The following is a 21,986-nucleotide window of genomic DNA, read 5'->3' on the forward strand; positions in this document are numbered from 1 at the left end:
TACACCTCTCATCCATGTATTTATCCAAATTTTTCTTAAATGTTAAAAGTGAGCCCGCATTTACCACTTCATCAGGCAGCTCATTCCATGCTCCCACCATTGTCTGTGTGAAGAAGTCCCCCCGCCCCCAATGTTCCCTTTAAACTTTTCCCCCTTCACCCTTAACCCATGTCCTGTTTTTTTTTCTCCCCTAGCCTCAGTGGAAAAAGCCTGCTTGCATTCACTCTATCTATACCCATCATAATTTTATATGCCTCTATCAACTCTCCCCTCATTCTTCTATGCTCCAAGGAATAAGGTCCTAACCTATTCAACCTTTCTCTGTAACTCCATTTCTCAAGTCCCGGCAACACCCTTGTAAAACTTCTCTGCACTCTTTCAACCTTATTAATATCCTTCCTGTAATTAGCTGATGAAAACTGCTTACAATACTCTAAATTCAGCCTCACCAATGTCTCATACAACCTCACCACAACATTCCAACTCTTATACTCAATACTTTGAATTATAAAGTCCAATGTACCAAAAGCTCTCTTTACGACCCTATCTACCTGTGATGCTAATTTTAGGGAATTCTGTATCTGTATTCCCAGATCCCTCTATTCTACTGCACTCCTCAGTGTCCTACCATTTACCTTGTATGTTCTACCTTGGTTTGTCCTTCCAAAGTGCAATACCTCACACCTGTCTGCATTAAACTCCATCTGCCATTTGTCAGCCCATGTTTCCAGCTGGTCTAAATCCCTCTGCAAGCTTTGAAAACCTTCCTTACTGTCCACTACACCTCCAATCTTTGTATTATCAGCAAATTTGCTGATCCAATTTACCACATTATCATCCAGATCATTGATATAGATGACAGATAACAATGGACCCAGCACTAATCCCTGTGGAACACCACAAGTCACAAGACTCCACTCAGAGAAGCAATCCTCCACTACCACTCCCTGACTTCTCCCATTGAGCCAATGTCTAATCCAATTTACTACCTCTCCATGTGTACCTAGTGCCTGAATCATCCTAACTAACCTCCCGTGCGGGACCTTGTCAAAGGCCTTACTGAAGTCCATATAAGCAACATCCACTGCCCTCCCTTCATCCACTTCCCTGGTAACCTCCTCAAAAAACTCTAATACAGGCAGTCCCCAGGTTACGTACAAGTTCCATTCCTGAGTCCGTCTTTAAGTCGGATTTGTACGGAAGTTGGAAGTACAAATACATCTGATATTATTTAGCGTCAGTTAGTCAAACGTTTGTCTTAGTATACAGTATATATTTTACCTTTCTATGCATATAAAACACTTAAGAAACGTATGTATTCCAATAATTAAACCACTGCGTTGCTTAGTAATAATTGTAGCTTTCATCAGGGCAGCACCTTTCACATGCTCCATTATTCTCACTTTATCCTTTAAAATTGTTCTGATCATTGACCGACTGTAGCCTAATGCTTTTCCAATGACCAATGGCGTCTTACCTCTTTCCAAATGCTTTTTTATTTCCACTTTATTTTCAATCGCGATCGCTTCCTGTCAATGGAACGGAAACACTGCAAGCGGCGGCTCCCGAGCTTTGCCGGCTCCTGAGGTCCACTGGGTCCTAAGGACCACCGCATTGAGACAGGCTAAATGGGACAAGTGGGGGCTGTGCTGGGTTTGGGTATTTGATCCTCCACAATATTCCGCTGGCCGTGTTTTTTTTTACGAGGTCGAGATGCGAGCTCGACATCAACCCGGCACGGATGGTACGGGAGTCACTGGATTGACATCAACCCGGCACAGGAGTGGTCTGTCACTGGATCAAACTCAGGAAAGTCTGTTCTCCAGCCCAGCGCTGATCTCACTGTGCCACCAGCCGACTGGAATTGGGGGGAGGGAGGGAAGGCTGGCGGGGTCAGAGTGAATCTTACTAAGAAAATTTAAGCCAAATACAAAGTTAAACACTCAACTCAGTGTCAACGGCAATGACTTAAAGTGGCGGACGGCGTCGCGATCCGACTTAAAATGGCAGACGGTATTCTCCTTCTTCGGTTTGTAAGTACGAGTTGTCCGTAAGTCAGACATTGATAACTCGTGGACTACTTGTACATTGGTTAAACATGACCTACCACGCACAAAGCCATGTTGACTCTCCCCAATAAGTCCCTGTCTATCCAAATACTTGTAGATCCTATCTCTTGGTACTCTTTTCAATAATTTACCTACTTCTGACATCAAGCTTACTGGCCTATAATTTCCCAGATTACTTTTTGAGCCTTTCTTAAACAATGGAACAACATGAGCTATCCTCCAATCCTCCAGCACCTCACCCATAGATACCAACATTTTAAATATATCTGTCAGGGCCCCTGCAATTTCAACACTAGTTCTCTTCAAGGTCCAAGGGAATACCCTGTCAGGTCCTGGGGATTTATCTACTCTGATTTGCCTCAATACAGCAAGTACCTCCTCCTCTTTAATCTGCATAGGTTCTATGACATCAGTACTTGTTTGCCTTATTTCCATAGACTCCATGCCAGTTTCCTGAGTAAATACAGATGCAAAAAACCCATTTAATATCTCTCCCATTTCTTTTGGTTCCATACATGGCCGACCTCTCTGATCTTCAAGAGGACCAATTTTATCCCTTACTATCCTTTTGCTCTTAACATACCCGTAGAAGCTCTGAGGATTATCCTTCACCTTGACTGACAAAGCAACCTCATGTCTTCTTTTAGTCCTCCTGATTTCTTTCTTAAGTACTTTTTGCACTTTTTATACTCTTCAAGCACCTTATTTGCTCCCTGTTGGTTATACATGTTATATATCTCTCTCTTCTTCTTTATCAGAGTTCCAATATCCCTCGAGAACCAAGGTTCCCTGTTCTCATTCACTTTGCCTTTAATCCTGACAGGAACATACAAACACTGCACTCTCAAAATTTCTCCTTTGAAGGCCTCCCATTTACCAATCACATTCTTGCTAGGGAACAACCTGATCCTTTAGATCATCTCCATTTCTTCAAATTTGTCCTTTTTCCAGTATAGAACCTGAATCCAAGGACCAGATCTATCTTTATCCATGATCAAGTTGAAACGAATGGTGTTATGATCATTGGAACCAAAGTGTTCCCCTACACACACACTTCTGTCACCTGCCCTAACTCATTTCCTAATAGGAGATCTAATATTGCATCCTCTAGTTGGTACCTCTATCTATTGATTTAGAAAACTTTCCTGGACACATTTTACAAACTCTAACCTGTCTAGACCTTTAACGGTATGGGAGTCCAATAATTCCACAATATGTGGAAAACTAAAATTCCCTCCTATCACAGCTTTATGTTTTCTGCAGTTGTCTGCTATCTCTCTGCAGATTTGCTCCTCCAATTCTCACTGACTATTGGGTGATCTATAATACAACCCCATTAATGTGGTCATACCTTTCCTGTTTCTCAGCTCCGCCCATATGGCCTCGTTAGACAAGCCCTCTAATCTGTCCTGCCTGAGCACTGCTGTAACATTTTTCCCAACTGGCAAGGCCACCCCTCCACCCTTCATCCCTCTGCCTCTATCACGTCTGAAACATCTGAACCCTTGAACATTAAGCTGCCAGTCCTGCCCCTCCTGTAGCCAAGTTTCACTAATGGCTATAATGTCATAATTCCACGTGTCAATCCATGCCCTTAGCTCATCTGCTTTCCTTACAATATTCCGCACATTGAAATAGACACAACTCAGAAGATTATTACCACCACACACAAACCTTCTATTTGTGACTTTGCATGAACTTTTAACATCATTTATTTTCACCCCAGCTCCACTATCTGCTCTGTCACTCTGGTTCCTATCCCCCTGCAAACCTAGTTTAAACCCTCCCCAATAGCACTAACAAACCTCGCTCCAAGGATATTGGTCCCCCTGTAGTTCAGGTGTAACCCATCTCTTTTGTACAGGTCCCACCTACCCCAGAAGAGGTCCTGAAATCTGAAACCCTGCAGTAAATCTCAGCAGTAGAAAAACTGTTTGATAGGCTTTCCAAAGCCAGGCTTACTGTCAACCTAGCTAAGAGTGAATTTGGCCATGCCACTGTTACCTATCTCGGCCATGTAGTAGGTAAAGGCCAAATGGCTCCTGTTCAGGCCAAGGTTCAGGCAATTGCTGAGGTACCTGTGCCGATGGGTAAGAAGGCTTTAAGAAGGTTTTTGGGAATGGTTGGATATTACCATAGGGTTTGTAAAAACTTTACTGATATCGCCCTTCCCCTAACTAATCTACTAAAGAAGGGCGAAAAGTTTGTGTGGACTGAACCTTGTCAGGAGGCATTTGATCGATTGAAAACTATTCTACATTAACAACCTGTGCTCAGAGCACCTGATTTTACAAAGCCATTTTCTTTAGCTGTGGACGCGAGTGACGAAGCTGCTGCAGCAGTTCTGTTACAAAAAGATGATGATGATGTTGAACATCCTGCAGCTTACTTTTCAAGGAAATTTAATGAACATCAGAAGAATTATTCCACTATCGAGAAAGATTTGTTCTCACTCATTTTGGCCTTGCAACATGTTGATGCCTATGTTTGTTCCAATCAGAAACCACTTGTGATTTACACTGATCATAATCCGTTAGTATTCCTGAGTAAGATCAAGAACAAAAACAGACGGTGCCTAAAATAGAGTCTGATTTTGCAGGAATATTAAATGGTAATAAAACATGTAAAGGGTACCGATAACATTATCGCAGATTGTTTATCCAGGTGTTCAATTAAAGTTTGTATATGCTTCTGTAATGTGTTACCTGGTAGCTACATATGTATTGCTTTACACTCTGTAATCTACAGTTAAACATTTTACTCTTTGGTCAAAATTTCCCTTTGGGGGAGGTGTGACGGACATGGACTGTGCCTTTAAAAGAGAGAAAAAAACTGGTTACAGTACTGCTGCCTGCGTCTGGGTTGCGATGGTGAAAGAGAGGTGGAGTTATATGATGGACAATTCATGTTTGCAGATGCTTTGCAGCGTGTTTATTTAAGCAAGGTCAGATGAAAAGGAAGCCAGGGACAGAAAAGTCACTAGGTGAAAATTTCGAGTGCCCACAAGGGTGGGTTGAGGATCGATCAGGGAAATCGATCAGTGGCTATCATGTTGTGTAGAAGGGCTGACCCTGTGGAGGCTACCGGTATGCTTACCCTTGCCTGGGTGGTAGTTTTCCCTCGAAGATGGTACCCTTTGTGATAAGCTACGTTTGGTTAACTTGAGAGTGGATTTGGAGTCCGACGATGGAAAACCAACTGTTTATTCATTCTTCTCCTATTATGGATTTCACCTTGGCTTACTGATACCTCTCTCTTCTCCCCAACAACTCTGTGCATTGAAGTGAACCTTCTGACATTACTGTTGTAAGACTTTGAATCTTGCTACTCGAGCTTGAACGAGTTTGGGAATTATATTAACACACATATATATGCATAACACTGCTAACTTTTGATTTACCATGATTGAGTTACTATATTAAGTAGTTACTAATAAATAGTGGCTTTTAGCATCAAAACCAGACTTCAGGTGTATTCTACTGCTGCTGGTTCTTTGAAACCGTTGTGTGTGGGTAACAACAGGATGAACAATTCAGTTCTTCACCTCAGATTTTCTTTGCAGTTCAAAATATTTGCATGTATAAGAAACATTTTCAAACCACAACTTGGTAACATCAAGGGTCACAGAAGGATGCCGTAGGGCATGGTGCCAGGCATTCCAGCCCATCCGATCCATGCCAAACAGTAAGTACCCATGGGCATTAACCAAACCTTCTAAGATTTGGTGAGTATCGTTCAATGCCTAGGCAATTCAAATATTACATGTTAATTCAAATGGTTACATGTCATCTCAAGTGCTGTCAATAACTCTGCTTCCACCACTCTCTCTGGCATTGTATTTTGAGTACTCACTATTCTACGAGTGTAAGCAATCCCTCTCAGATTCCCCCAAAATTTATTGTATATCCTTCAGTTTCCTTTACAGAACATCAGAGTTGCACTTACCACTCCCTGTGCAGAAAATAACATTTCTCCTATGCTTTCTTCCAATTACCTAAAATGTATGTTGTCATTGCTGCCCTGGGGCAAAGGTGCTGAATATCCACTCTATATATGCCTCTTAACATCTTACACACCTCCATCAAGTTGCCTCTTATCTTCTCCATTCCAAAGAGAAAAGCCCTAGCTTGCTCAACTTCTCCTCATATTTTCTCGAAACCAGGTAAATCACCTTTGCACTCTCTCAAAAGCTTACATATCCTTTATGTAATTAGGTGAGCAGAACTGAACACAATACTCGAAGTGCGGCTGAGCCAGAGTTTTGTAGAGCTGCAACATTACTTCGCAGCACTTGAACTGAGACATCTGCTAAAGACGACCAACACACTGTACTCTTTCTTAGTCATCCTATTAACTCCCACAACAACTCTCAGTGATCTATGGACTTGGACTCTAAGATCCCTGTATTCCTCCACTGTGTTAAGAATCCTGCTCTTACCTTTGTATTTGACGTTCAATATCAACCTTCCAAAGAGAATCAACTCTCACTTTTGTGGATTGAACTCCACCTGCCACAACTCAGTGTAGCTCTGCATCCTGTCCATGTCCCATGTAATGCACACAAAATCCTGGACACTCAGCATGTCCTTTATTCCAATGGAGAAGAATAAGCAGTCCATGTTTTGGGCTGAGACATTTCATTATGACTGGAAAGGAGGGGAAACGCCAGAATAAGTGGATGGGGTGAGGGGAAGGAGTACAGGCTGGAGGTGATAGCTGAAGCCAGCTGAGGCAGAAGTTGGGTGGGTGGAGGAGGAATGAAGTGAGAAGGTGCAAAATGTAAAAGTTGAAGAAGCAGAAATCTGATAGGAGTGGAGAGTGGACTATGGGAGAAAGATAAGGAGGAGGTGCACCAGAGGGAAGGGATAGGCAAGTAGGAGAAGAGAAGGAAGAGTCAGAATGGGAAATAAAAAAGGGAGAAGAGGAGGGGGATAAATTATAGCAGAGTAGAGAAATTTCTGTTTATGCTGTCAGGTAGGAGGCTACTCAAACAGAATACAAGGTGTTGCTCCCTAAACATGCTTCATCATGGCACAAATGGAGGCCATGGACCAACATGTCAGAATGGGAGTGGGAAGTAGAATAAAACTGGGTGGCCACCAGGAAATTCTGCTCATTGAGGCAGATGGAGCAAGGATGCTCAACAAAGCTGTCCCACAATCAATGTCGGGTCTCACCATTGTAGAGGGGACCACACCAGCAGCATCAGATATAGTAGATGACCCCAACATACTTGCAGGTGAAGTGTTGCCTCACTTGGAAGAACTGTTTGGGGTCCTGAATAATGTTGAGAGAAGAGGCGAAGGGGTAAGTGTAGTACTTGTCCTACTTGCAGGAATCAGTGGGGAGGGAGGAATGGACAAGGAAGTCATGGAGAGAACAATCCCTATGGAAAGCGGGAAGTGGGGAGGGGGCGGTGTGCAGAGGGAAAAAAGTGTTCATTGTAGGATCCTGTTGAAAATGGTGGAAGTTATGAAGAATAATCTGCTGGTTGCAGAGGCTTGTAGAGTGGTAGGTAAGGACAAAGGTTAATCTCACCCCGTTAAGATGAGGGCAGATGAATGCAAAATCGAGGAGATGTGTGTGAGGGCAACACCAATGGTAGTGGAAGGGAAACTCCACTCTTTGAAGAAGCAAGACAACTCTGGTGTTCTGTAAAGGAAAGCCTTATGCTGGGAATTGATACAATGGAGACGGAGGAACTAAGAAAAGAGAACGACATTTTTACAAGTGACAGGTTGGGGAAGAAGTATAGTCAAGATAGCAGTGAGAGTCAGTAGCTTTATAAAACATATCAGGTAGTCATAATAAAATATATTATTAAAGGGAACATGCAATGTTGGCACAGGATGTGTGGTAACATTGGGGGGATGGCCCCCAGCACCATCCTTCAACTGTGTTGGTCTTTGATGCAAACAAGTTGGATGCAAAGTCGATGACAAGCTCAGCATCTTCAGACATGCCACTCAGGAACTTGTGCTTTTGACAAGTCCTTAATGTAGTGTAGAAATGGTTGGGAAGCATTTCCAGGAAAGGCTTGGAATATGGACTGTTCCACACACCAACAAAAGAGCAGACATAGCTAGAACTGATGCAGGTGCCATTGGCTATACCTTCAAGTTCAATTTCAACTTCAACGTTATTGTCATTCAGCTATTAACATATATATAGATAAATGCAACATTGTTCCTCTGGGACCAAGGTGCAAAAAGCAATATATACAGTTAGACACAGCACATACATTTATGAAACAGCACATACTATACAGTCACAAAATAATATTAACGCAAGTCCTTGTGTGGTATGATCTGAAGATTGACATGTTGACATAAAGTGGGAGGTGCATGTTTATCTTAGACTGACGGGGGGACAGAGGCGTATAGGGACTGGAAATTAAGTGATCAGGGCCAGGGAACTGAAGGTGCTTAAATTGATCAAGAGTGTCACGGGTGTAGGTGGGAAGGGACTGAACCAAGGGCCATACGACAGAGATGAGATATTGAGACACGAGTTCAGTGGGGCAGAAGCAAACAGAAACAACGAGCCAACTTGAAGAGTCAGATTTGTGGATCTTGGGTATGAGGTAAGAACGAGCAGTGTGGGGTAAATGAACCATGAGATTGGTGACAGAGGATGAAGCTCTCCTCTTGTAATCCTCCTAAAGTAAAGCAAAACAGTGGGGAAAAAAGGAAGCCAAAGCTCGTGGGAAGATAGAGGATTGGGAAGTTATTAAAAAAAATTTAAACATAAACTAGGAAGGTCATTAGGAAGGAAAAGATGAATTATGAAAGGAAGCTGGGGACTAATACCAAAGAAGATACTAAAAGCTTTTTTAAGTATATAGAAGGTAAAAGGGATTGATGGTAGATATAGGACCAATAGAAAATGATGCTGAAGATATTGTAATGGGAAACGCAGAGATGGCAGAGGAACTGAATGCGTGTTTTGCATCAGTCTTCACAGTGGAATACATCTGCAGTATACTGGACATTCAAGAGTGTCAGGGAAATGAAGTATGTGCAGTGAAAGTTTTGACCGAGAAGGTGTTCAGGAAGCTTAATATTCTGAGGGTGGATAAATCTCCTGGACCTGATGGAATGCACCCTTGGGTTCTGAAGGTAGTGGCTGGAGAGATTGCAGAGGCATTAACAACGATCTTTCCAAATCGATAGATTTTGGCATTTTACCGGTTGATTGGAAAACTGCAGAAGTTACTCCACTATTTAAGAAGGATAGGAGGTAGCAGAAAGGAAATCATAGACCTGTTAGCCTGACATCAGTGGTTGGGAAATTGTTCTAATCAATAGGTAGGGATGAGATTATGGATTACCTGGAGGCACATGACAAAATAGGCCAAAACCAGCACAGTTTCCTGAAAGGGAAACCCTGCCTAACTACTCTACTGCAACTTTTGGAGGAGATTACAAGCAAGGTAAACAAAGGAGATGCAGTAAATGTGGTGTACTGGGATTTTCAGAAGGCCTTTGACAAGATGCCACACGTGAAGCTGCTTAGCAAGATAAGGATAAGAGCTCATGGAATTTCAGGGAAGTTACTAGCATGGGTTGAGCATTGGCTGATCAGCAGAAAACAGAGAGTAGGAATAAAAGGATCCTACTCTGGCTGGCTGCCCGTTACCAGTGGAGTTCCACAAGGGTTGGTGTTGGGACCATTGCTTTTAATGATGTATGTCAATGATTTGGACTATGGGATTAATGGATTTGTGGCTAAATTTGCTGATGATACAAAGACAGGTGGAGGCACAGGTAGTGTTGAGGAAACAGAGAGCCTGCAGAGAGACTTAGAAAATTTTGGGAAATGGGGAAAGAAGTGGCAAATGAAATACAATGTTGGAAAGTGTATGGTCATGCACTTTGGTGGAAGAAATAAATGGGCAGACTATTATTTAGAAGGGGAGAGAATTCAAAATGCAGAGATGCAAAGGGACTTGGGAGCCCTTGTATAGGATACCCTAAAGGTTAACCACCAGGTTGAGTCTGTAGTGAAGAAAGTGAATGTAATGTTGGCATTCATTTCTGGAGTTATAGAATATAAGAGCAGGGATGTAATGTTGAGGCTCTATAAGGCACTTGTTAGGCCATACTTGGGAGTATTGTGTGCAGTTTTGGACTCTATTTTAGAATTAATATACTGCCACTGGAGAGGGTTCAGAGAAGATTCAAGAGAATGATGCCAGGAATGAAAGAGTTACCATATGAGGAATGTCCGGCAGCTCTTGGGCTGTATTCCCTGGAGTTCAGGAGAATGAGGGGGGATCTCATAGAAACATTCCGAATGTTAAAAGGCCTGAACAGATTAGATATGGCAAAGTTATTTCCCATGGTAGGGGGGTCTAAGGCATGACTTCAGGATTGAAGGCCTTCCATTTAGATGTGGATAAAATTACTTTAGTCAGACGGTGGTAAATCTGTGGAATTTGTTGCCATGGATGGCTGTGGAGGCCAAGGCATTGGGTGAATTTAAGGCAGAGATAGATAGGGTCTTGATTAGCCAGGCAATCAAAGTGTATGGGGAGAGGGGATGACTGGAAGAATTGGATCAGCCCATGTTTGAATGGCGGAACAGACTCAAAGGGCTGAATAGCCTGCTTCTGCTCCTATACCTTATGGTTTTATGGTAATAATGTCACAATATAACCTTTGCCAGACTTCTACATTATCTACAATACCACCAAACTTCATGTCATCTGCAAACTAACTAACCCACCATTCCACTTCCTTATCTAAGAAATTTCCAAGAATAACAAAGAACAAGGGTCCCAGAACAGAACTCTATGGAACATCGCTAGTCATGGATCTCTAGTAAGAATATGCTCCATCTACTACTACCCTCCTCCTTGTGTGGCAGGCCAATTCCAAGTGTCCATCAGGATCTAGCCTCCAGCCTCAAACCTCAGACGTGCCTGATGATGCAAATCAGGTGAGAGATGCGGAAGTGTCACAGAGTGTTGTCCGCACTCGACTGGCTTCTGGCCTCTCTCATCGGAGCTGCTCTCCCGTGTCTGAGCAGTGGAAAGACAGGCTGGAGTGCTTGTATCTGCACAGAAGACTGTACCATTGATTGTCAGACATTGTCATTCAAGGTCTTTGACTGTATATGTATTTTTTTTTAGTGAAGGTGCTTCTTTGCTCACTATTTTGAATTATGGTACTCATTAATTTTAAGTTTGCTTGCTATTTTGAATGCTTTGCACCTTGGTGCTAGGGGAATGGCCTCTTGCTCAGCTGTGTCTATGTATGGTCTTTTAATGATAATTAAACTTGATTTGATTAGTTATTTAAGAGGTAAGCCAAGAAAAGAAACAATTGCCTTCCTTAGCATGGTCTTTTCCTTTCCTTTTCTCTATCTTGCATAACTTATCTCTAATTTATGTTTTGTGTATTGTTTTATCATACCTGTGATGCTGCAAGTGAGTGTTTCATTGTTCTGGTTCCTTGCTCTACTAGAGATACTGATCAGTAGTAGATCTTATTCTAGCTGAAGCATTTCCATATTGGACCCTACCTTGTTCTCCTCAACAAATCCAAACAAGATTGAGGTAATGCATTTTCCCAGGCCAAATTCTGAGAGGATGTATTATATATTAGGTATAAACCCAATTGTTTTGGAGATTGTCAGACCAAAGTCATTCTGTAGACTTGGGATGTCCAATTTATCTGGGTATTCACGGAAAAACTGCATACATCAAGCTGGGGAATTATCAGAGACACTGACATGGATCCCAACAGAAGTAACAACTCAAATTGCAACTGTCACTAAATTTGACACTAATGATCAGAAATGAAAGGATAAAAAAAATTAATTGATTAATGTTGTGCAACATTAGGTACCATGAATATGTTTTTTTTCCCTCCTCCTCAAATTTAACTTATCCACAGCCTCCAAGCACTGCTGAGCAAACCAAAACTTACCTTCGGAATCAGGTCAAAGACGTCGTTGGTAATTGTAAATTTCTTTTTGGATCTTACAGCATAACTGATGTTTGTACCCATGGGAGTACTGACTTGTGTAATAATGAAATTTTTTGATGCATTGCAGCATTTCTGTAGCTGTGATCTGGAAGGCAAAACATTTTGTGACAAAGACTGTTGAGTATCATATATTTAGCTGATACATCAATACTCATTCAGGAGGATGTAGGTGCCTTTTTTTTAAATAAGAGATCAAGACAGCGTTTTTCAGAACCAAGTGACACTATTCAAGAAGTGAAGACTCAGATATACCTGAAGTCTTGACCAACAGAATCATCCTTCATCCAAGAGTATACTAAACAAATGAGGTGTCCTCATATTCTGTCTGGGTAGCCTCCAACTGGACCACATGAACATCAATATCTCCCAGTAATTTCTTTCCTTCTCTCTTTTTTCCATTCTCCATTCTAGCTCCCCTCTTACACTTCTCTTCTTCTCACCTCCCTCTGGTGCCCCTCCTCCTTCCTGTTCTTCCATAGTACACCTTCCTCCCTTAGCCGATAACTTCTTCAGCCCTTTACCTTTTCCACATATCACCTTCTACCTTCTCACTCTCCCTCCCCCCCGCTACCCGTTTACTTTTCCCCACCCCTAACTTCACTTATCATCTGCCAGCTTGTACTCTTTCCCATACCCCTACCTTCTTAATCTGGTTCTTCCCCCTTCCTTTCAAGTCCTGATGAAGAGACTTGGCCCAAAATGTCAACTGTTTATTCCTCTCCATAGATGCTGCCCGACCCAAGTTCCCTTAGCATTTGGTGTGTTCTGCCTTCAAATTCGACCTTTCAAAATGAATCACTTCCCATTTTCCACCTTAAGCTCTATCTTCCACCTCTGTATCCTGTCAATATCCTGTTTTAACCTTCGACGATATTGTACTCTGTCTACAACATTACCAACCTTCATGTCATTTGCAAACTTACTAAACTACCCTTCCACATCCTCATTCAAGTCAATTATACTGTAAGAATCACAAAGACTAGAGGTCCTTCAATAGATCCCTTTTTAAAAAAAAAACTTTTTTTATTGTTTTCAAATAGTTACAGAATAAATGTATGAAAAAAAAAGTGTTACCCAGCCCCCCTCCCCTTAACCCCTCCCCCCTAACATCCCCATTAAAAAAAATAAGAAAGAAAAAAAAAGGGAATGCCTGGATGTTGGAAGATCCCCACATGCCCCCATGCCCCACGGAGTTCTCATTTTTTTTTAATATATGTTAAAATTCTTTTTCTTTTTACTGGCCCATTAAGCCCATTAACATTAAAACTTAAAAAATTTAGTAGATTAGTCATTTTTTTTTATTATTATATTACTCCAATCTATAATAATACCTAATCTTTCCACTTTCGTGGTATCCTGGGAAATCTTTATAAAAATCTCCATGTTGCTATGTGTGTCCCCACCAATCATCCAGGCAAAAAGATAGAAAAAAATTAAAATATAAAGAAAAAAAACCAAAATACCCCCCTACTAATGTTGTGGAAAAAAAACACAACATTACCCCCCTCTGCTGTACGGGTCATGGCAACCGCCATGATTACACACGTGAATCCCGCAGTAACCGATCCACAGCCTCCCAGACCCCCACAACATAAAAACGTATATGCGTAAGAAGAGAAAAAAAAATACTATTCTCATTTAGTATTTCTAAAATTTTGCTTTTCTCTTCTATAATATCCATAAATGTCCATCACTTCTGTTCCTTGGGTCTATCTTCATCTTTAATCCATTACGTTTGGAAGCCTCTATGTGTAATTAGCGAATAGATGGAAGTTCTTGTACAAACTCCTCCGCTTTTCGATAATCGGAAAAAAAATTTTTCCCTCCTCCAAAAAAATTATCAGTGTTGCTGGATGACGCATTGTAAATTTATAACCCTTTTCCCATAAGGCTTTTTTCACTGGGTTAAATTCCTTCTTTCTCTTCAACAGGTTGTAACTTATATCCGGATAAAAAAGAACTGGTTTCCCTGCTATCATCAATGGCCCGTTTCTATTTTTGGCACTTTGGGCAGCGGCCTTCAGGATCTTTTCTTTGTCTTGGTATCGTAAGCATTTTATCAAAATTGATCGTGGGTTTTGATCAGCTCGAGGTCTTGACCTTAAAGATCTATGCGCCCTTTCAATCTCAATTGGAGTTTCTCTTTCCATTTTCAATTTTTTAGGGATCCATTTTTGAAAAAAATTTATTGGATCTTCTCCTTCTATATCTTCTTTAAGTCCAACAATTTTAATATTATTTCGTCTACTGAGATTTTCAAGCTTATCAATTTTTTCCATAAATTGTTTTCTTTCTGATGTCCAAGCAGTATTTTCCTTTTCCATTTTGTCCATTCTTTCAACCATATCTTCCGTTGTAGTTTCCAAGTCCGTAATTCTTTTTTCCATTTTTTCCTGTCTCTTTGCCATTTTATCAAGCATAGTCTCCATATTGGTCATTTTTTTTTCGAGTATTTTTTGATTATTTTTAATTACTTTTAATGTGTCTAATTTACGCATTATTTGCCTCAAAGTCTTTTCTATATTTCTAGAAGGACTTTTATCTCCTTCTTCAGCTGATCCTTCCGAGAGATTTGACTCTCCCTCCGATTCGCTATCACTTTCAGTTGCAGTGGTAGCTGGGCTTTGTAGTTCTTGTTGCTCCCGTTTGCGCATGCTCCATCCTTCGCGTTTGCGCAGCTCACGATGGTCTTTTCCTGTGGCCAATGTTGCCACAGTCTCCTGTTCCGTATCGCCGGTGATATAATGTACCTGAGACCGCGGTTCCTCGGTAGACGTGGGCCTTGTTCTTGTTCCAACTTGCGTAGTCTTCCCGGTATTAGTTTTCTTCGTCTTCCTTCCTTGAGGCATAGCTTGACACAGTTCGGAGTCGTTTATAAGTAACTTTTAGAAAGTATTGACTAACTTTTCTTCATTTAAACATTAATTTATTAACTTTTTACGGGAGAGCTGGGTCCCTGCGTCTCGATCCTACGTCATCACGTGATGTCCCCCCCTTCAATAGATCCCTATGGAACACCACTAGTCATCCATGTCCAGACAGAATATGCTCCACGTACAATCATCCTCTGCTTCTAGCGGAAAGCCAATTCTGAATCCACACGGGCAATGCCTCCTGATTTTCTGAATGAGTTTACCAGGAACCTTGTCAAATACATTACATCCACTGTTCTATCTTTGTCAATGCATTATGTTACACTCTCAAAGAATTCTTTCAGGGTAATGAGATATAAGCTGACTCTCCCAAATCAGACTATGTTTCTCTAAATGCTCGTAAATCCTGTCTCCAAGAATATTCTTCATAATTGGCCCACTACTGATGTAGGACTTACTAGACTATTATTCCAAGGGTTATCCCTACCCACTTCCTTGAATAAAGAAATGACATTTGCCACCCTCTAATCATCTGGAACTACTCATTGCCAGTAAGGATGCAAAGATAATTGTCAAAGGTTCCCTTGCTTTTTGTAGGAACCTGGAGTGCATCCCATCCAGTCCGACACACTTCGTTATCGGAATGTTTTTCAAAAGTTCCAGCACATCCTCTTTCTTAATGTCGAATTGTTCAGGCATATGAGACTGTTTTACACTGTTCCTCACAAACATCAAGGTCCCTCTTGTGGTGAGCACCGAAGAATTTTATAAAAACACCTGCACCCCAATTCTTCGGACTCTAGCGGCATGTTTCCTCTTCTATCTCTGATTGGTCTTACCCTCATTTTAGTCATCCTCCTGTTCTTCACAAATGTGGAAAACACCTTGGGGTTTTCTTTAATCCTACTTGTCAAGACCTACTCATGTGCCCTTCTAGCTTTCCAATATCCATCACTAAACTCCTTCCTGGCTACCTTGTAACTCTCTAAAACCCTGTCTGACCATTGCTTACTAAACCCTAAGTAAGGTTCTTTCTCTTGACTAAAGGCTCCACATCTTTTATCAACCATGGTTCCTCCACCCTACCAGCCTTTCCCTGCCTCAATGGGACAAACCTATCCAGAACCCCATGCAAGTACTCCTTAAACAATTTCTGTTGTCCACTTCCCTGACAATATCTGTTCCTAACTTATGGACCCAAGTTCCTGCCCAATGGATTCATAATTCCACCTCCACCATTTAAATATTTACCCATACCATTTGTTCTTATCCCTGTCCAAGGCTATGTTAAAGGTCCGGGAGTTGTGGTCACTGTGTCCAAAATGCTCACCCACCGTGAGCTCTGTCACCTAACCAGGTTCACTGCCTAGTATTAGATTCAGTATAGACTCTCCTCTCATTGGCTTGCTTGTATATTGTGTCAGAAACTCTTGGACACAGCTAACAAATTCCACCCGTCAAAACGTTTTGTACTCAGGAAGTGTTAATCAGTATTAGGGTAACTGCTTCGATTGATACTCAAAATTTTTCACCAAGAAGGCTTACATACAAAATACCTTCCTAATTTCTTGTCACATCTGATTTTCTTAGTTAAATTCATATTGCTGTACACAAAAACTGGTATTTTTCTCACATTACAACAATGATCAGATTTCACAGATTATTTTCTAGGCCATATAAACGTTGGTGTTGTCAACAGATGTAAATGATACTACTCATGAATCAGGAGTACAGTAAATAAATTTTGCAACCCAGTGCCTGATTTATCTCTTTACTTTTCCTAGTGTGATTCCTGTGTAAACTTCCTGGATTCCATGGATAATTCGGACGTGCAAAGTTTAGGTTGATAATCTTATACAAATAAAGTCCTATTAAAAACTTGTAGTAGCTGTTGAATATACACATAAGCAGTTAAATAATCTGGAATTTAAAGAACAAAACTAGGCGTTAATAATGACAGCCACAGAACTGTTGGGCTGTCGTTAAAATCCTACTGAAACCCATTTTAGGTGAGGAATTCTGCCATCCTTTCCCAATCTGGCCAAAGAGTTCCTGCAGACTGAGCCATAGCTTTCTGTAGGCATGGCAGGGCAGTAGTTAGTGCTGCGGCCTCACAGTGCTAGGGTCACAGATTTGATTCTGCCCTTGTTCCATCTTTTTCCCACATCCCACATGTGTTCTGCAATGTTAACAGACTTCTATATATTTCTCTTTCACACAAGTAGATGAGAAACAGTATCAGAAGAGTCACTGTATATGTGAGAGGAGGTAAGTTACAATGCTACAGCTATAAGATGACAGGCAGTGTGAGCAATGATATTGTTTTGTGCAAGGAGCTAGCCCAGACCCAATAGGCCCAATGGCCACCTTATACATCATACAATTAAGCTATTTAGTTGTACCAAAAATGCTATGTAGAAAAAGCAAGAATAAAATAAGATGAACCATTTTACATTGGACTGGGGCTAAATTTGGACATGGCACAGTCACGCCCAGCCTAGCCAACTTTGCAAAACCAAACTCCTCATTTGTTGTCAATTTCCATTTAGATCATAATCTCCCTCTCTGTTTATCCCTCTGAAGTATGTAACCTCACAATTCCCCACAAAGAAATTTGTTTGCCAAGTTTTTGTCCACTTTATCTGTAGTCCGTTACAGGGTCACGGCAAGCTGATTACACCAAGCCTTTCTATCTTATTTTTGTATCATCAGCAACCAGGATACCTCATGATTTGCCTCATTATCCAAATCATAAATAACTGAGGGCCAGGAACTATTTTCTGGGGCATTCTACTCACTGCACCCTACAAACTAAAAGAAGAAATTGCTTAGAGGCACCTTCCACTTCACACCATGATGTTTAGAAATGAAAAGATCAGCATTTTTATGGATAGCCCCCACAGTGAAAAACCTGGTTAAAGAGCACACCTACTGGAGACCTCAAACTCAAGGGAACTGGCCTCCTGGCATGATGGTTTTGAAGCATATTGTTACTATTCCTTAACAATAGTTTTTTCTTGATCAAACTCTAAGTATCAGCATTACTATAGTTCTTTTAAAAAATGCCGATCTTTAACACTAGAAAATTACCGGATCTTTCTGTGCTCCGTAGAATTTTTCACCCATCCGCAATTCTGAACTTTCTTGAACAGTTTGATAAAATCATCCTCAGTTAACCTAAGATCATAAATCAAATAATGAAGAGGTAAATATGAAGGAAAACCCATGCATTATTTAAAATTCAGTATACAAGGTATATTCCAAAGGATGGATTTTAACATGCATTTTCCATGCAAGCTGCCATGTAGTCTGTGATATGGACAGGCTTGCCATTTACCTCCTGATGAATGCTCCTTTGCCCAGAAGTGGTGGAGGAGGTTCATTGGTATCAGCCCTAGCAGCTCTACAAAGTGTTGCTTTGATTGCATCTTGATGTTACTATCATATAAACCAAACAGATCATTAAAGTCAGTCAAACACACCTTATCATCTGCTCAAAACACAGGAAACATGGGAAAATATCAGCAAGAGTAGGCCACATAGCCCTCAGAATTGCACTGCCATTTAATCCTGCCAGATTTCCCATTGAAATAGCTGTCCGTGATCAAGTGCTACAATCTAGTGGAGTCCAAGAATGTGTACTGAGAGGTCCTATTAATTGAATTGCATCCTTCTCAAAAACTCATGCATGGTTACTGGCAGATCATTTGCAATATATTAGAGTTATCTGTGTTTAGTTGCTATTTAAGAAGAATTCAGGCAGTTCATATTCAAAAATGTATTTTTAGCAGCAATGTGATCTTTAACTTAAATGTTTTGCATTCCTTTTGTTATAATGTATATATTTCTATAGAATATATTTTTTAAAAAAGTGTTATTTAAGCCGATTTCTGCATGTGTACATGTTACACACAGGCTCATTTTCCTTCCTGTTGCCCATCCTCCTCTGATCTCCAGCAACATATCTTGGTCTGCAGCCCTCGCTCATTTTTACAGTCTGTTTTTATTGTAAGTGAGTTGCCTCATGTCAGTGAGCAGCTGGATTTTAGAAGACAGAAGAACAGGAATTTCTTCAATATTTGCTGCATTACAACTTATAACTCACACAACATGAACCGGTTCTAGAAAACACCACCTTGCATGATTGTTATAGAGTCATAGTGTCATAAAACTTCACACCACAGAAATAAGCCTTTGGCCCATTTAGTTCATGTCAAACCATCAATCCCATTGACTTACAGCTGAATGGCCTTCCATAGCCCTCTCATCCATGTACCTGTTAAAATTTCACTTAAATGCTGAAATGTACCACTTGCGCTGGCAGTTCATTCCACACTCTCACCACCGTCTGAATGAAAAAGTTTTCCCTCATGTTCTCCTTGAACATTTCACCTTTTACCCTTAACACATGGCCACTAGCTGTAGTCTCACCCAACCCCAGTGGATAAAGCCTGGTGGAAGTCACTCTATCTATAATTTTGCATACCTCTAACAAATCTCCTCTCAATCTTCTACATTCTAGGGAATAAAGTCCTAAATATCTGCAGTGTAGGGTAGCTGTATTGTTGTATAGAAGGGGGAAATTATCAGCCAGTTAATCAGTATGCAGATCATAGTGAGAATATTGACTCTCACAAAGTGGTGACTGTCTCCAAAAAATGTATGGCTGTGGGCCCCAACTGCTGTCAAGTTATTGCAACTGTGATATTCTTCCTTGTTCTAACTGTGCAATGTTGTCAGACAATTATGATCAGCTACTTTATGGAGAGCTTACTGAGGGCAGAAGTAGTTGACAGAAAAATGTATTTCAAAGACTCTCTAAAAAGCTTCAAAACTGATGCCGGGAACAGCAAGACAAATGATTCTGCAGATGCTAGAAATCTTGAGCAACACACACAACATGCTGGACCAACTCAGCAGGTTAGGCAGCATCTAGGAAGAGGAATAAGCAGTCTATGTTTCAATTTTGATGAAGGGTCAAATATTTTTCCCTTCCGTAGATGCTGAGTTCTTCCAGCATTCACACACATTGGTCATCTGTGTGAAAGAAACTTTCAAGTCCATATTGGTATAGTCAGCCGTCTCCATACACATCACAACATTATAGACTAGTTATCATGGTGTTACTCAAGAATGAGTGACGATGAACAATAGCAACAAGAGCACCGAGAACAAACTTACATGGGGTCCCACTAAGCAATATCTTTGAGTTTATTTCAATGGTATCTAAACTGATTACTTTCAGGGAACCATATACTTGTATTCCTAGTTGCCTCAGTTCAATTATGCAGGGCCCAACTGTTGACTGTGAATACCCTAACTTGATCTATCTTTCCAAGGCCCAAATCCACATGCTTATCAATCAAACTCCTTTTCCCATTCCTCAGCTCAATCACTTAGCTGATCAGCAGCTCTGTATACCTAATAACTACCTTCACTGTCAATAACACCATCAGCTTTAGTGTCATCTGAAATCTTATTCAGCATACCTTGTATGTTCTCATCTAAATCACTGCTACTGAATAACAAATAGTAATGGGCCTAGCACTGACACCTGTGGAATGGCACGAGCCTCCAATCCAAAAACTATCTACTACCATCACCCCTGGTACCTCCCATCAAGGCAACTGTGTATCCATTTGGCCAGCTCCCCTTGGATTCCATGTGATCTACTTCCCATAGCAGTCTACCATGCAGAACTTTATCAAACTCTTCCTAAAGTCCATGTAGACTAGATTTATTTCACTGCCCTTATCCTCCTTCTTGGTTACTTCATCAAAAACAAACAACTAAATCAAATATGTGAGACATGATTTCCCATGCACAAAGCCATACTGATTATCCTTAATCAACTCCTCTGGGAATTCCATGTGATGTGAAATAGATAAATTGTTATTGAATCTAATGCCCCCTGCCCTTTATCCCAACTCCCAAAGCCTTGCTTTGGCCACATTCTGACTTGTACACTCTTGTACACGGCCATAGTGGGGTGTGTCAGGAATGGACAGGAGGAGGAGTATAGGAAACTGATACAGGACTTTGTGATATGGTGCAACTCAAACTACCTGCGTCTCAATATCACAAGACCAAGGAGATGGTGGTGGACTTTAGGAGATCTAGGCCTCATATGGAGCCAGTGATCATTAATGGAGAATGTGTGGAGCAGGTTAAGACCTACAAGTATCTGGGAGTACAGTTAGACGAGAAGCTAGACTGGACTGCCAACACAGATGCCTTGTGCAGGAAGGCACAGAGTCGACTGTACTTCCTTAGAAGGTTGGCATCATTCAATGTCTGTAGTGAGATGCTGAAGATATTCTATAGGTCAGTTGTGGAGAGCGCCCTCTTCTTTGTGGTGGCGTGTTGGGGAAGCAGCATTAAGAAGAGGGACGCCTCACGTCTTAATAAGCTGGTAAGGAAGGCGGGCTCTGTCGTGGGCAAAGTACTGGAGAGTATAACATCGGTAGCTGAGCGAAGGGCGCTGAGTAGGCTACGGTCAATTATGGAAAACCCTGAACATCCTCTACATAGCACCATCCAGAGACAGAGAAGCAGTTTCAGCGACAGGTTGCTATTGATGCAATGCTCCTCAGACAGGATGAAGAGGTCAATACTCCCCAATGCCATTAGGCTTTACAATTCAACCACCAGGAGTAAGATATGTTAAAGTGCCGGGGTTGATTGTATTTAATGTATTTAAGTAAACTACTTAAGAACTTTTTAAAAGCTATTATTAATGCTTTTTGAGAGAGTGATTTAGATGCATATCATATTTATACTGAGTTAAGTATTGTATGTAATTAGTTTTGCTACAATAAGTGTATGGGACATTGGAAAAAATGTTGAAATTCCCCATGGGGATGAATAAAGTATCTATTATCATCATCATCATCATCCAGATGGTGAGCCATACCATTGCTTCTCTCAGCTATTACACTGGGGGTTTTCATAACCAGATTACAGCTCCGTGTTAGGTCATCCTATCATCCTAAGACATTAGACTCTGTGTTTAACTGGATTTCAATCTTGATGATTCTATCTGAATTCCAGAG

At 41.1% G+C, this 21,986-nt stretch overlaps 1 protein-coding gene across 1 annotated transcript in view; it reads right to left on the minus strand.

Annotated features, from left to right (window-relative positions):
* LOC140732537 (alpha-2,8-sialyltransferase 8F-like) overlaps positions 1 to 21,986 on the minus strand; it is an 86,098-nt gene that overhangs the window by 42,313 nt on the left and 21,799 nt on the right. The window contains exons 3-4 of the mRNA XM_073055306.1: positions 18,025 to 18,111; positions 12,002 to 12,146 (exon numbers count right to left, since the gene is read on the minus strand). Coding sequence (XP_072911407.1) covers positions 12,002 to 12,146; positions 18,025 to 18,111 — 232 coding nt within the window. The remainder of the gene's footprint in view (positions 1 to 12,001; positions 12,147 to 18,024; positions 18,112 to 21,986) is intronic.

This window comes from Hemitrygon akajei, chromosome 8 (genome assembly GCF_048418815.1).
Source record: "Hemitrygon akajei chromosome 8, sHemAka1.3, whole genome shotgun sequence".
In the NCBI taxonomy this organism is placed as follows: Eukaryota; Metazoa; Chordata; class Chondrichthyes; order Myliobatiformes; family Dasyatidae; genus Hemitrygon; species Hemitrygon akajei.